Source organism: Molossus molossus, unplaced genomic scaffold, assembly GCF_014108415.1.
Source record: "Molossus molossus isolate mMolMol1 unplaced genomic scaffold, mMolMol1.p scaffold_m16_p_4, whole genome shotgun sequence".
In the NCBI taxonomy this organism is placed as follows: domain Eukaryota; kingdom Metazoa; phylum Chordata; class Mammalia; order Chiroptera; family Molossidae; genus Molossus; species Molossus molossus.
Window position 1 is genome coordinate 103,192,310 of NW_023425377.1, and position 14,935 is coordinate 103,207,244.

General features: G+C 39.5%; 1 protein-coding gene across 1 annotated transcript in view; it reads right to left on the reverse strand.

The window, feature by feature from the left end:
* The window catches only part of LOC118643977, a 99,788-nt gene that overhangs the window by 44,445 nt on the left and 40,408 nt on the right, over positions 1-14,935 (reverse strand). The window contains exons 12-13 of the mRNA XM_036282279.1: positions 13,400-13,511; positions 9,251-9,353 (exon numbers count right to left, since the gene is read on the reverse strand). Of these exons, the coding sequence (XP_036138172.1) occupies positions 9,251-9,353; positions 13,400-13,511 (215 nt within the window). The remainder of the gene's footprint in view (positions 1-9,250; positions 9,354-13,399; positions 13,512-14,935) is intronic.

Consider the following 14,935-nt stretch of genomic DNA (forward strand, 5'->3'; position numbering starts at 1 on the left):
AAATAAACATGTCATTGCGCCCTTTTCTGAGAGACTGATAAGGGAACCTGCTTTAGATTGGAGGCGTTTTCTCAGTGGAAGTCACTGATAAAAGATGGGAATAAGTAAAGGAAATAAGCATTTCAGGCAGCAGAAAAAACAAACAAAATCACATAGACTTTCTCATTCTTGAGGCGCAAAAGGGCATGGCACGTTAGAGGGACAGAAAGCGGGGCTGGAGTGTGGCGAACAAGAAGTCCCCCACAGGCTCTCTGGGGAGACAGACAAAAGCTGCCCGAGTGGGAGCATGTGGTCCTGGGCTGGGTTTTCTCCTTCATGCAAAGGAATCACAGAAGGATGCAGACCAGAGAAGCCGTGTGCCCATATTTTGACATATTAATAATCGCTCTTTAAAAACAAGTTTCTCCTCTTGAATGTGTACACGGTATATTAAGTTCGATGAAAGGGTATGTACATTATCATCGTCCCCTCACTCCTGTCCTGGATCACCCAGCTTTCTGTCCCAGACCAGATTGATCTTTTCTTTCTTTCTTAACAAACAAACTGTAGTATACACATCATTCTGCATTTTGCTTTATTCCCTTAACTATCTTGGAGAATTTTTCATATCAGCTCACAAACTCTACATAGTCTTCAATTGCAGCAGTATGTCATTGTTTATTTTGAATCATATTTATTTTAAATCATATATATACTTTTTCCCTTCTGTGAGATACCGGAAGGATGATTTCCCAGAAATAAACAGGTGGGTCATGAAGGCGCCACATAATTTTAATTTTCATAGATATTGCCCAGTTGCTCCCCAAAGCGAGTGAATGAACTTCTACTCCCACCAGCAACGTTTGAGTGTCTATTATCCTATAGCATTTGCAAACACAATATATTAGCAACATCTTTTAAATCTGACAGTCGAAGGGGTAGAAAATGGCGTTTCACTGAAGTTTCCTTTCTCTTATGATGAGAACAGATCACATTCATTGCATGTGGAGAGTGACTTGCAGGGGCCAAGAGTGAAGTCGGGGAGACCAGTACGAAGCTAATGCAATAACCAGAAGTGGCTGGGGTGCCGCAGTGGAGGTGGCGGGAGGGGACAGACGCACAGCATAGGCTGCGCAGGGGGAACGGACAGATCTGGCCAGACACTGCTTGTGGAGAACAAGAGAGGGGAATGTCAAGGGTGATTCGTTTATAGGACCAAGGACTTGAAACAACTTAAATGTCCATCACAGGGAACTGTCACACCCACAGGAGAAAACAGTGTGGCTGTTAAAAGGAATTGAGGGAATTAAGGGGAATGAAATTATAATCTATTATGTTAAAAAAAACAAGATTTAGAATAACGTGACTTGCATGCTATCTGTGCAAAATATGAAGATGCTGTATATGGCACTAGTGTTTGTGTTGGGGGAAGAAAAAAGGATTTGTCTACAAATGCCTGTCCATGCATAGAGCACAGAACAACTTACAAAAATCGAGAGAACTGGGGGCTGGGAGTTACAGGGAGAAGCTGACTTAATTCTCATGTGTGTTATACTGTTTGAATTCTGTACCGTGTGCATGTACGATCTTTCTAAAAAATTAAAAATAAAACAGATATAAGATTATTAATCTCAACCTATGCCAATCATGCCACCTGCAAGGGGCTGGCCCAGCCTCTTCTCTGTTCCTCAGGTCTCCACTCACACGCTGATGACCGGCCCTAGCCAACCTCCACATTTCGGAACTAACTCTTCACTAATTGATGCTAATGCCTTTTAGAAATGTTGCAGCCTCATGGGAAAGCTTCTCCCTGAACTCTGAATGGCTGATAATCTTAATCTGCTCCGTCTAATAACAAACTATATCCTTGTGACTTTTGTTTATGACTTTTGCTTCCTATTCTCCTCACTCGGTCATCCCAAGCTTTTCTTGTCCACAGAGAAATGCACAGCAGACTCCCAGTAGCTACTATATAATGTCAGGATAAGCAGTACCTTGAATGTGATTTAAAAAAAAAAAAATGAAGAAGCCAAGCCCTGGCTGGTTTGGCTCAGCAGTTAAAGCGTCGGCCCGCGGACCAGAGAGACCTGGGTTTGGTTCCCGCTAAGGGCACGTACCTCGGTTGCAGTTTGTCCCCGGCCCCAGTCGGGGTTGTGTGGGTGGCAAACACTCAATGTGTCTCTCACGTCGATGTTTCTCTCTCTTTCTCTTCCTCCCTCTGTCCCTCCTTCTCTTTCTGAAGATAAATACAAAAATATCCTCAGGTGAGGATAAAAAAATAAATAAATAAAACCAAGAGAATGTTAAGGAGTAGAGGCTTGATAGTAGAAATGTCCTTTGGACTCCTATGAGACCAGAGTATAGATATGACCTACCTCGATCCCGGAGAATTCTCCCTGCCCTACCATGTTCTATTATAAAAAAGAAGGTGGCAAAACTAAATTTTAGTGATGGGTTTTCTACATGCTACTGACATTTCGTTACGCAAAGAGGATTTGGAGTATTTGTCATATTATCAAACTACTGGGATCTGAACCCTAGGTTTTGCACAAAGTAGCAATCATGTGCATTCATAGTCTTAACCTCCAATCTTGGTTCTGTTGAGTTCAACTACATGTTTTTAATTATTCTATTTCCTCTAAATTCAGAAGATAAAACCAAAAGAGGAGAATGTAGCAAACTGTTAAACCAAGGACCTTTCTTAAAGTGTTTTCCAACACACTTCTGAGATCAGTCATAATATTTATATACACTCGAGCGTTTGGAATCTCAAGCTGTGTTAACCAGCTGTCACTTCGGTGTCAAACTCCGGTCATTTTAATGTGAAACGAGGGTCAACAGAGGGTTTGTCTTATTTGTTTCCTATTAGAGAAATACTTTATAGTTACTGAACTCTGCTTAAACTCCTAATAGTAAGTCCCTATTGCATACTCCGGCTATCTAGGTCACATGGGATTTCATGATTGTTCACAAGTAAAACACATAGGAATAAAACAAACTAAAAGTGTCAAATTAATATTTAAAGCATTATTAACAACCAAAAATATGCACAACCCAGTACAGTCTATGTAAATCTGGCCCTGATCATTAAGAAACACTTATATCTCAGACTGATATCCAGTATGTACACAATGCCAATTCAATTCTTTCTCTGTATGTAAAATAAGATAGCATAATAATTTTTTTTCACTGTTCATTCTAGAAATGACACTGTAAATAAAGATCATTCCAAACTTTGCTAAATTGTTGGCCTTTGAAAGAAGGTATTATTTATTTCTGAAGCTTACTCTGTGTATTGTTTAACCCCAAAATAATGCATACATTTTTGGCCAACATCCCTTTCTGCTTATTTTTCTAGAATTTTGACTCTCACCTTAAGGAAATTTTGCTAATCCGCATCAGGATAATGCATTGTACAGGATTATTTTATTATAAGAATTAGCCATCATATTAAAGAGCAAGGGCTTAGAATTATGCATTCAAATTATAACAAGTGAGGAAAAGTATTTCAAGGCACGCATTTGGGTTCCCTTTCAGCGAGGTTTAACCCTCTGAGTGATACATTCTCCCAGTTCTATTTCACTGTCATTTATACCTAGTTCATTCATTCATTCATTGAACATAAATGTATTGAGCATCCACTATGAGCCGGGCACAACTCTGGGTACTGGAGAGTTGGTAGTGAATGGTTACAATCACTTGCCCTCCTTGGAGAGCTTACATTTTAGAAGGGAGAAACAGACAGTAAAAACATGACAAATAATAACATAATTGCAGACAGTGGTTGATTAAAAAAAAAAGTAGCTAACAGGCTACAGAGTGACTAGGAGAGGTGCTACTCAGTTGTGGAGATAAAGACAGGCCTCTCTTTATCTTTACTCAACTCCATATTCAAGCTCAGCATTTCCACATATAAGATTTATTTATTCACACCAACTACTTTTCTAATGATTAAAGCAATGATATTCCTCAACGTGCTGTATCTGGATTCAGCTCCGGACACTTGACTGAAAGGTCACCAGCAAAGGTCACCAGCAAAGTCCTTGCTGCAAAATCAAATGGGAACTTTTTTAGTTTTTATCTTATTTGACCTCTTTATAGCATTTGTCACCATGGCCTTTGCATCCTTTTTGAAATGCTTTCTTCCCTTGAATGTTTAAAAGCCTCTGTTCTGGTTCTTCTCAGGCAAATCCTTCTAAGCCTACTTTGAAGGATCCTCTTTCGCAAATTTTTTTCATGCTGACATGAAATTAGCGTCTATATATTGATCTCTCCGCAGTGGCTCCCTACTGGATATCTCTCAAACCTGCTTCTTCCTCCATGTTCTCTTCCTCTGGGAGTAGCACCACCATCTACCCAGTGGTTCCAGCCAGATTCCAGAATGATCCTTGGTGCCCCTCTCCCTTGTTTCTCAAATCCAGTTCAGCCCTGTAAATTCAACCTCCTGAAGGTCTGTAATCTGCCCTCCAATGAAAAAAGGGGCATAAATGCTGGGATAAAGTCATAAAAATAACTTGATAGTCATGAAAACCATTACATTCCACTTATTGGAATCAACATACCTTACTTTAGAGAGCAAGGAGTGATCGTGATTGCTCTATAAGCTATATAAATGTCTAAAGACTATGTTGTAAACCTGAAACCAATATAATATTGTGTATCAACTGTAATTCAAAAAAAGTGTATTGAATTTTAGTAGGTCGGTGATATGAGGGCCCTCGATAAAAATAAAGCAGGGAAGGGAGAAAGGGTGTGTCCGAGGACTGTAGGCGATATTAAATGGGGTGGTCAGGTTGTTCTTCGGACCTTCCAAACTGTCTGGGAAGGAGCTCTTTTCCTCTGTGATCTCCGAGCTGTCAGGAGCTGCTGCTCCAGCTTTCTGGAGAAGCTGGTCTGTACAGCCAAGAAAGCAAGGAGTAGAAAAAGTGTATTGTCTATTGCAACAGAACTTTGAAGAAAGAAACAATTAAGCAGAATATGTATAAACCATTAAATATATCTGTATGGACTGTCCACGAGAAAAAGGATACAAAATACATTCAAGACCTTTGGCATGACATATAAGCATGAAATCCAATTAAATGCAATCTAATTCAGTCACCTTAATTTAATCATCAGAAAAGGAGAGGCCAATAAGACTAAACAATTTAAAAATAAGACCCTTATGTAACAGTGTTATAAGTAAACTCAGAAATAACAATGAGACATTATTGAAATATCCAGATTATTGCCAGGGTTTACTGCAATTAGTTTTCTCTACTTAATATGCATGTGCTTCAGATTATAAAACCAGGAAGTTTATTTGTACGATGAACCAAAGACCATCACATTGATCGGCTGGAATTTTCCACACATTTCCCATAATCTAACTGCCAACACAATACAAACTAATATTCAAAATGCTATCTGCATCCCATGTAAATTTTAGGTTGAGCACCTAGTCTTTGATTCAAGGAGAAAATGGTAGCTTTTTTTCCCTGTTATACAAGCTATGTCCATAAAGTATAAAGTCAAAGTATAAAATCATATTGGTTGCTAAAGACAAAATATATTTCAGTACAACAATGTACTTTCCAAAGGAAAATGCTGTCTATGTACCAACACAGTCAACATCCGAGAAAAAAGGCCGAGGCCATAAGTTCAAGTTAAATATCCATGTTATATTTTACCAGTGATCTTTCTAGCCAAATATGCTTTGCCTCGGGAAAATAAGTTGGGGCAAAATGCCTGGCAAAAAGCTATTAAACCAATGCATGCCCTCGAGTTCTAATTCAACTGCTTTAAGAGTTCAGATCTTGCCCTGGCCAGTTTGGCTCGCAGTTGGAGCGTTGGCCTGCGGACCAGAGTCCCGGGTTCGGTTCCTGCTAAGGGCACGTATCAAAAAAAAAAGAAGATTTCAGATCTTTCTGTATAATAGTATTTAACAATACTATTATATCGTTTGTTTACTGTTAGGTCAACATATGCCTCTATTTGCTTTATCTCTATAATAAAAATTTAAGCTCCCTGAATGCAGGTGATCAGGGAGCGTATGTGTCACCTACTAAACCCTCCACAACCTTGAGACTCACAGAATGAAAGCCTGAAAACAAACGAACAAATCCCACATCACATACTATGTCTCACTAGGTCTCAGAAACTGCACTGGTCACAGATTGGGGGTGGCTGACTCCCAAACCAATTCTCTCGTGGCCACGCCCATGAGACCCCTTCTCTGGTTGAAGTCTCCACTCCTCTGGCCACAAGAGCAAGCACACAAACAAGCTTGCCTGAGCGTCCTTCTGTGACCTTCAAAACTGAGTCTGGGAAAGAGGAGTTCTTTTCCTCTATGGTATCAGATACAAGCTGGGGAGCCCGGGGCTGCTGCTCCGGCTTCATGGAGAAGCTGGTCTTGACAGAAAGCAGAGTCCCCTCGGCAGTGAGAGGCCGATGAGCTGGACACCGCCTATGCCAGCTTCACCCCTGATCCTCCCACAATGAGGATATGAGAGTCAGTAAATCCCTTTGACTGGCTTTTCACTAGTTCGTGTAAGGATTCCATCACTGGAAGCCAGAATTCTAACTGCACAGAAGCAGATTTGTATTGCTATAAAGATTCTTGGAATTCATGAGGTTCAAAATCCTCACGTTAGGCATTAGGAAAATGAATTAGTTAGAGAGGTTAAGCACCTTGCCTCAAGTCTCAAAATGGAATTGTAAGGAGGCAGGAAACCGTGGCAGATTCTGCACGCTGGCCCACCCTCACGCATTCGAACTCCAGCATTCCCCAGGCGTCTTGCAGCTAGGCTGCCGGCACGTGGCCCGAGTTCCATGGAAGCATGGGCATCGAACCAGGACTTGGCTGAGAAATGAGCACTGAGAGGTGGGCACCGCTGCAGCGAGACTGTATCTGCTGGGGAGCAGGGTGGTGGAGCCCTGTGTTCTTCTGAGACAACTAAGGTGACTCTGGCACACAGTGTCCTCCTGCCTGGTGCGGCAGAATCACTCTCTCTCTCTCTCTCTGTTGACTGAGTAGCATCCGAACCGGTTCTGGTTCGATGGCTCTCCCAAGATTCTGGGAGCTGTCTAATAACTTTCAATAAGTCTCTGTCTGCTAAACCAAGATAGAGTGCTGTTTCAAACCAAGGACCTTGGCCTGTATAGAATTGGGCACCTGAAAATGGGGTGCTGCAATCTGAAATATGAGATTCGATTACTGGGGGAAGTGGGGCTCGGAGCCATGAAGGCAAGGTGCTGACTGAAAGCTGGTAACTCTTCCTGCGCAGTGATGTGCAACTGGCCCACGCTGTGCCTCAGATTGTTCCATTAGAAGAGACCATAACAAAAACATCTGTCTTACAATGAGGACATTTAATAGTACCCAGGATTCCTAAACCCTTCCCAAATTTAGTATCATTTAGAAATTGTTTTTTAGTTGCATCACAAACTAAAAAAAAAATAGTGGAACACATTATGGATTTTATTTCTCTCAAACCTGAACATGAATGGAAACTATAAAAGAAGTACTGGTCTATGCAGTTCATCTGTTCAAAACAGCAATCCCAAATCATCAATGAAAAAGTAAAACGATGAGCAATATACAGACCGAGAAGAGACAGGAGTGGATCATATATACTGTATAAATATTTCATTGAGACCACTTTGTATTTTGCTTGTGTGTATTGCTTGCAGCTTAAAAATACTTCCACATTTCTCTCCCACCTCACCTTCTCCCCCTCCAATTCCTCCCTCTTCCTTCTTTCTTTTTGTCTCTGTATCTCTCTTTCCCTCTCTCAATCCCCTTTCCTGACCAGCATTTGCTATCTCTCTCTCTCATTTTTATAAATGTTTTCTTTGTTTGCGTTTTGAGAGAGAGAGGAAGGGAGAGATAGAAACATCGACGTGAGAGAGAAACATTGATCAGCTGCCTCCTGACGCCCCGCACTGGGGATCGAGCTCACAACCCAGGCAGGTGCCCTGACTGCAAATCGAACGGGGACCTCTCGGTCCATGAGCCACACTGGCCAGGCGCGCGCGTGCGCGCGCTCTCTCTCTCTCTCTCTCTCTCTCTCTCTCATCATAGCCATTCTAACAAGTGTAAGGTAACATTTTACTATGGTTTAATTAGCATTTCCCTGATGATGAGTGATATTCAGCACCTTTTCATGTACTTGTTGGTGAAGGGTATGTCTTCTTTGGGAAAAATGTCTATTCAAGTCTTCAGCCTTTTTTTGGTTTGTTAATCCTCACTCGTGGATATTTTTCCAACTATTTTTAGATACAGTAGAAGGATGAGAGGGAGGGAGAGAAAGAGAAAAACATTGGTGTGCGAGAGACACATCGACTGGCTGCCTCCTGAACGACCCCGACCAGGGCCAGGATCAAACCTGCAACCCAGGTACATGCCCTGAACCAGGAGTCAAACCCGCAACCCTTCAGTCCTTGGGCCAGTGCTCTAACCACTGAACCAAACCAGCCAGGGCCCCCGTCCATTTTTTAATTGGATTGTTTGTTCTTTCTTGCTATTGAGTTCTATAAGCTCCTTGTATTTTTTATATATTAACCTCTTATCAGATATATGGTTTGCAAAATATTCCCCTCCATTTAATAGGTTGCCTTCTCATTTGATTGTATTAATTTTAAAATGTAAGTCTTGCATTGCCAAAATTCAATTTCCCCCTGCATTTTTCATCATTGGTAGAGGAAAAGGAAAGAAATGGAAATGGAACAGGACTTTTCTCTGTGACATTATTAGTAGAAAATTTTACTTCTCTTCTTCGGAGCCAAAGGAGGGCACCTGCCTTTTCTCATTTTACCTACTTCGCCTCTCCAAGCCTCAGTTTCTCCATATGTGCAATGTGGGTCCTCAAGGCCTTTCAAATGTGATGTCCCGATGACTGAAGACGCTCACGGATTAGAAAACTGAAGCCTTCAGAGGCCGGGCCCTGTGACGCGGCAGGTCAACCTCAGCCGCGAAGGGAAAGCAAGGGCTCAGGAGGAAAAGGTCATACGTGCCGGGGCGCGGTAGGGGCGGCACAGGACAGCACGAGACCTGTTCACAGGGCACTGGGGAACAAGGATCCGAAGGTGGGGAAACCGGAACCCAGGATCGGTGGTGACATGGGCACGGCAAACCCTTAATGAGCTTGACCAGGTTGCTTTGTCTGCGACTATCACTTAAACCCCCCATCTGGCATATTCAGAGGGCTAATTAATGAATATTACAATTGATGACGGCGATAAGAAAGAAAGGGATTCTCAAAGCTGTAACTGTAAAAATATGTATACTTACCCATTCCAGTCCCTGCCGGTGCAATTTCTCTTGAGAAAATTTCCACTGCCTTCTTCTCTTTATGATGTACTGCAAGCCAAAGAGCTACATGTCGAGGACCCTGCTGACGGAGTAGAGATCAACAAATGCAGAGGTCAAAATAAGGCACAAGTCTGAATTTGCATGCCATAAAAGAAGATTTTTTTTTCCTGGACCATATAAATATTTCTGGTATGCATGTTTACTATAAATTTATTATTATAAGTTTTCCTCATTATATCACACAGGTGATTTACTGGTGATATAAAAAGTAAATATATTTAAAATAATATATTAAAAGTAATATATTAAAAATAGATAACAATCCTAGTCCCCTATAAATAAATAAAACTTTTATCTTGGGAATTTAACTTGACACATGGTAAAGATAGGTTGGAAAATTGCTGAAATTGTAGTTGTAAATTTCCTCTGTTGTTTTTTCCATTTATCCTCTCTTTTATTTAATTGATGCCCATTACTTTCTTGTGTTTTTTTTTTTAAAGGATGATAGTTTCTTAGTTTTTTTTTTTAAATCCTCACCTGAGGATATGTTCTTATTGATTTTAGAGGAGAGGAAGAGAGCGGGAAAGAGAGCGAAAAAAACATCTATGCAAGAAAGACACATCAATCGGTTGCCCCCATATGCACCCCAAATGGGGATTGAACCTGCAACCTGACCAGGAATCTAACTCATGACCTTTTGGTACATAGGACGTCACTCCAGCCAACTGAGCCACACCAGCCAGGGCAATGCCCATTACTTTCTTTATATGACAGATGATTTAAAATTATATCTGTAAAATTACTATAGCTTACTTTCTCCTGAAGAATGTCTGCAGCAAAGATGACCTAATATCCTTGGGTAGTTTATAGAATGAATCAATTATCCTAGTTTGAAACAGAGTTAACTAGAAAAGTATGCAAATAAAAATGTCATTTAAGAATTTTAAGAATTCAGCAATCACCTTCTTTGAAACGTGTGGTCGTTTGGAAGACCACTGGAAAGAGTGAAATTCGAAGGTCTAGCTCCATCTCTTATTCTGAAGATCTGCTTGTCCTTAATTATCGGTTCACGTCTCCATAACTTTATTTTCCTTTCCAGTAAAATACAGATCACGTTAGCTTTCTAACTACACTACAGAGTTATTAAGTTAAAATAATGTGGCATTAGATGTGAAACACTTCAAGTACCAGTATGAGATATAATTATTTTAACAAAACCAATAATTAAAACTTCTACTTTTCCCATTATGTGTACTGTCAATCTCTCTCTCTCAAACCAACTTAAGAAATCTATCTGACAATTTCATTATATGACTAAATAGAGGTTCATGGGCACATCATGAAAAATAGACCTATGCACTGTTCTCAAGAAAGCTTTAATATAGAGCCCTTGCCAAACAATGGATTCAAAGCTGGCTTTCACAATAACCTTTCATTTTAAGTTCTGCATTCACTCATTCTAATTCAGTGGATTAAAGATGGCAATTAAAAAAATATGGCAATTAAACCACCTGGCAACCAAGAGAGCACACATTTCTACGCAGAGTGAAATATCCACACTTTGACACCTGGTTTCTGTTTCTGGGTTTTATCAAGCATCTAAAATTCCTCATATAATTCTAACTAGCCCCTGAGTTTACATCCTGACCTTACCACACACTAGTCTACAAAATAAAACACAGGAGTTCTTGGCATTTGGGGGGCTTTATAAAATAAAATGAGTAACAGGCTGCAAAAATTATGAAACCAAGAATTCTTTCTCCAAAATAAAATATTTAGCCAATGTCTTGTTGAGCTTATTGTTTTACATAGAAGAGAAAATTCCTAAACAGAAAAGAGTCTTGATAAAGATTTGGACACAGCTACTTGTGTTATTTAATATATCTAAGACTATAAATAACATTATTTTTCTCTTCTAAAATATAATGAAGTATCTTGTTCTATTTACCCAAGCCGTAATAATCCAGTTACAAAGAGTTTAGATCTTTTTAATCAATTCTACAGTGAAATGAAACTCTTGCTTCTCTTGGTTGAAAGTGCAGATACTAGAAGGTGACTATAGGGAGTTAAAAATTTGGTCCTGCCTCTCCTTCGCTGTTTGACCATAGGCAAATTACCCAACCTCTCTGTTCCTGCGTTTCCTCATTTATAAAATGGAAATGCCAACACATGTACCTAACCGGGTTGGACCAATAAAGACTTTAGAACAGTGCCTGGCACATATAACCTCTTAATTAGTGTTGTGACTGTTACTGTTGTTACTGTTATTTCCCATACATGTTAACACTTAAGTGAAAGCAACAATTGGCCAAAATATCTACAAATAATCCAGAATAAGTAAAATGGCCAAACCCTTGTGAATATTATTGAGGTTAAAAAGTCCTAAAAATCATTCAAAAGGATTAAAGATGTAAATAGAAAGTTATACAAGACATACTTGTAATGATGCTGTGAGAAATAAATACAGGGTGTCTCCTCAAAATGTATTCCCAATTTGAGTGATTACAAAATCAGTGTTTATTAACATACAGCTCGTTTTCAAAATTTAAAAGAATCTACAGAAACTGGTAACTTTTTTTGTTAATGCCTGTTTTCAAACCAATGACCGTTCTGGTCCAAGCACCGCCAATAACAGGAAGCAATGGGACAGCAAACATAAGGATCATTTTGTCCAGTATTTGGACGCAGTCTCTTTCAATAGCTGCCCTCAATTCGTCAGCTGTTGCTGATTTTGTACCAAAAACTTTATCCTTTATGCATCCCCATAAAAAAGTCTAGTGAATAAATTTTCTTTGTTTAAAGCTTAGTTTGGTTTCACCCATTATTCTGAAACAGTTAAACCTGGAAAGGAGTAAAAATTAAGTGAGTTATCAGCTGTTAAAGTGTGTATATGTTTTTGGGGGACACCCTATATATGATAGAGAAGAAAACTACCTGGACAAGGTCAAACTAATTATCTATAATTTAATGAGACATTGATAAGACTTCATTTTGTTTAACCATTCATATTTTTAGAACAATTTCAAAATGCTGTGGATTAAATTAATGAAATTGATTTTTTGTTTGTTTTTTTATCCTCACCGGAGGACATTTTTTTTTTTTGCATTTATCTTCAGATAGAGTGGAAGGGAGAGAGGGAGGAAGAGAGAGAAAGAAACATCGATGTGAGAGAGACACATCAACTGGTTGCCACCCACACAACCCCAACCAGGGCTGGGGACAAACTGCAACGGAGGTACCTGCCCTTAGTGGGGACCGAACCCAGGTCTCTGGACCACGGGCCGACGCTCCAACTGCTGAGCCAAACTGGCCAGGGCATGAAATTGATTTTTAATGGGTAGTCACAATAGATTTGACATACTTTATATATCGGATTTTTTTTAATGTAAGCAAAAACAATTCTGAATTTCTTCTCTCTTTTCTAGTGACTCGCTAGAAATTTTCCTGTAAGAAGGGAATAAATATCATTTCTGTTTTTGCTGCTAAGGAACAATATAAAGAACTCATCAGAAGTTAAAAATTTAAATATTCATAGCTCTCTAAATACTTTTGAATAAAAGCATATAGGTGACATCTGAGAGCCTAAACATAACTCAAATATTTAACATGGGGTAAGAAAGGGGATGGAATTAGAGTTTTGCAGTAGGCAAACAGAAAATTCAAATTGAATAACAAGCTTATTGTAGAACATAGATTTAAAAAAAAACAGCCCTGGCCAGTTTGGCTCAGCGGTTAGAGCGTCGGCCTGCGGTCCGGAGAGACCCGGGTTCGGTTCCCGCTAAGGGCACGTACTTCGGTTGCAGTTTGTTCCCGGCCCTGGTTGGTCGTGCGGGTGGCAGCCACTCGATGTGTCCCTTCACGTCGATGTTTCTCTCTCTCTCTCCCTTCCTCTCTCTCCCTCCCACTCTATCTGTACAAAAAAAAATGGAAAAATATCCTCGGGTGAGGATTAAAAAAAAAAAAAACAAAAAAAAAAAACATACTATAAAATTGAAGTAACCCAAAATTCATAACCCATCAAACCTCAGTCAGGTTGGTCTTTACAATAAATACTTTCATCTGTAAGTAATTAAGAATATTCCAAACCATTCACTTACATTGGAATAAGAAATGTGCTGTTTGACTTACTTCATTTAAACTTGCTTTAGCTTGTGCTCCATATATTTCCTCAGATCCTAAAATTTGAACTTGAACTTCACTATAATCTTCTAAGCCAGCTTCTTTAAACATAAGACGAGTTCTGCAGCAAAAAATATGTGACCAAAAAAAAAAAAATTATGAATTTTTGGTAGGTCAATTTCAACATTTCCCTAGTTTTGTTCCTGATAAAGATCGCCCATTCTGGATGTCAATAATGATTACAGTTGAAGGACTAGGACAATTTAGGGTACTTATGGGCACCATGTCATTCCTGGATATTAGTTTTAGCTTCAAACCACAACATTTGGTATGTTATAGCCTCAATGTCCTTTCTTCTAAACAGTCTAAAATTGAAGAGTTTTCTTATTGACCCAATACTTACAGATGCAAGTACTTTTTATGTTTCTAAGGGATTAGAGTTTACGTTTTTTGTTGTTGCTTAAAGTTTTATTGTTAATCTGGTGTACTGTATTACCTATGGTCAAAGGATGTGATCTGTAAAATTTCTACTTTCTGAAATGGATTAAGGTAGCCTTGAGGATGCTTGGAAACAAGGTGCATACTTGTCTTTTGGAGGAAAATGTTCTATCTGTAGCTATTAATTCAACACTATTTTTTGTTTGTTTGCTTATTTATTTATTTATTATTCTCGCCCGAGGACATTTTTCCATTTTTTGTTCAGGTAGAGTGGGAGGGAGAGAGAGGAACAGAGAGAGAAACATCGATGTGAAAGGGACACATCAAGTGGCTGCCACCCACATGACCAACCAGGGCCGGGGACAAACTGCAACCGAGGTACATGCCCTTAGTGGGAACCAAACCCGGTTCTCTCTGAACCACAGGCCAATGCTCTAACCGCTGAGCCAAACCAGCCAGGGTTATTTATTTATTTAACTTAGCTTTATGGTTGAATAAATTACAGATGTCCCTCCTTTTTCCCTTACTGCCCCCCTCCTCCCCACTCCCGGCCCATCCTGTCTTTCTCACATTATTGTCAGTGTCCACTGGGTATGCATAGAAGTTCTTTGGTTTATCTCTTCCTTCCTCCCTCCCCCCTTCCCTTTGAGATCTGTCAGTCTAACAACCAATTTGTACTTCTTAATCCCTTCTCCTTCTTCACCCATTCTCCTAACCCCCCTCCCATCTGGCAACCAACAAAAAGTTCTCTGTATCTATTAGTCTGTTTCTGTTCTGCTTGTTCATTTTGTTTGTAGATTCAATTGTTGATAGATATGCATTCATTGCCATTTTATTGTTCATAATTCAACACATATTATTCTAATACTCTATGTTCTTTTTTAGTCAACATGGTAAATATTAAGATCTGTTAAAATCTTTCACAGCAACTATATTTCTCTCCACTTCTATTTACATATCTAGTAGTTTGGACCTAAATGTCTCCATGCTACTTTATTTAGCACATCAAAGTGCACAACATGAACTTGACTGTGTATGATACATTTTATTCCATTTAAATCCTACTTTACTATCAGTATCACTTCCCGTTATTTTTTTCCTTCTTAT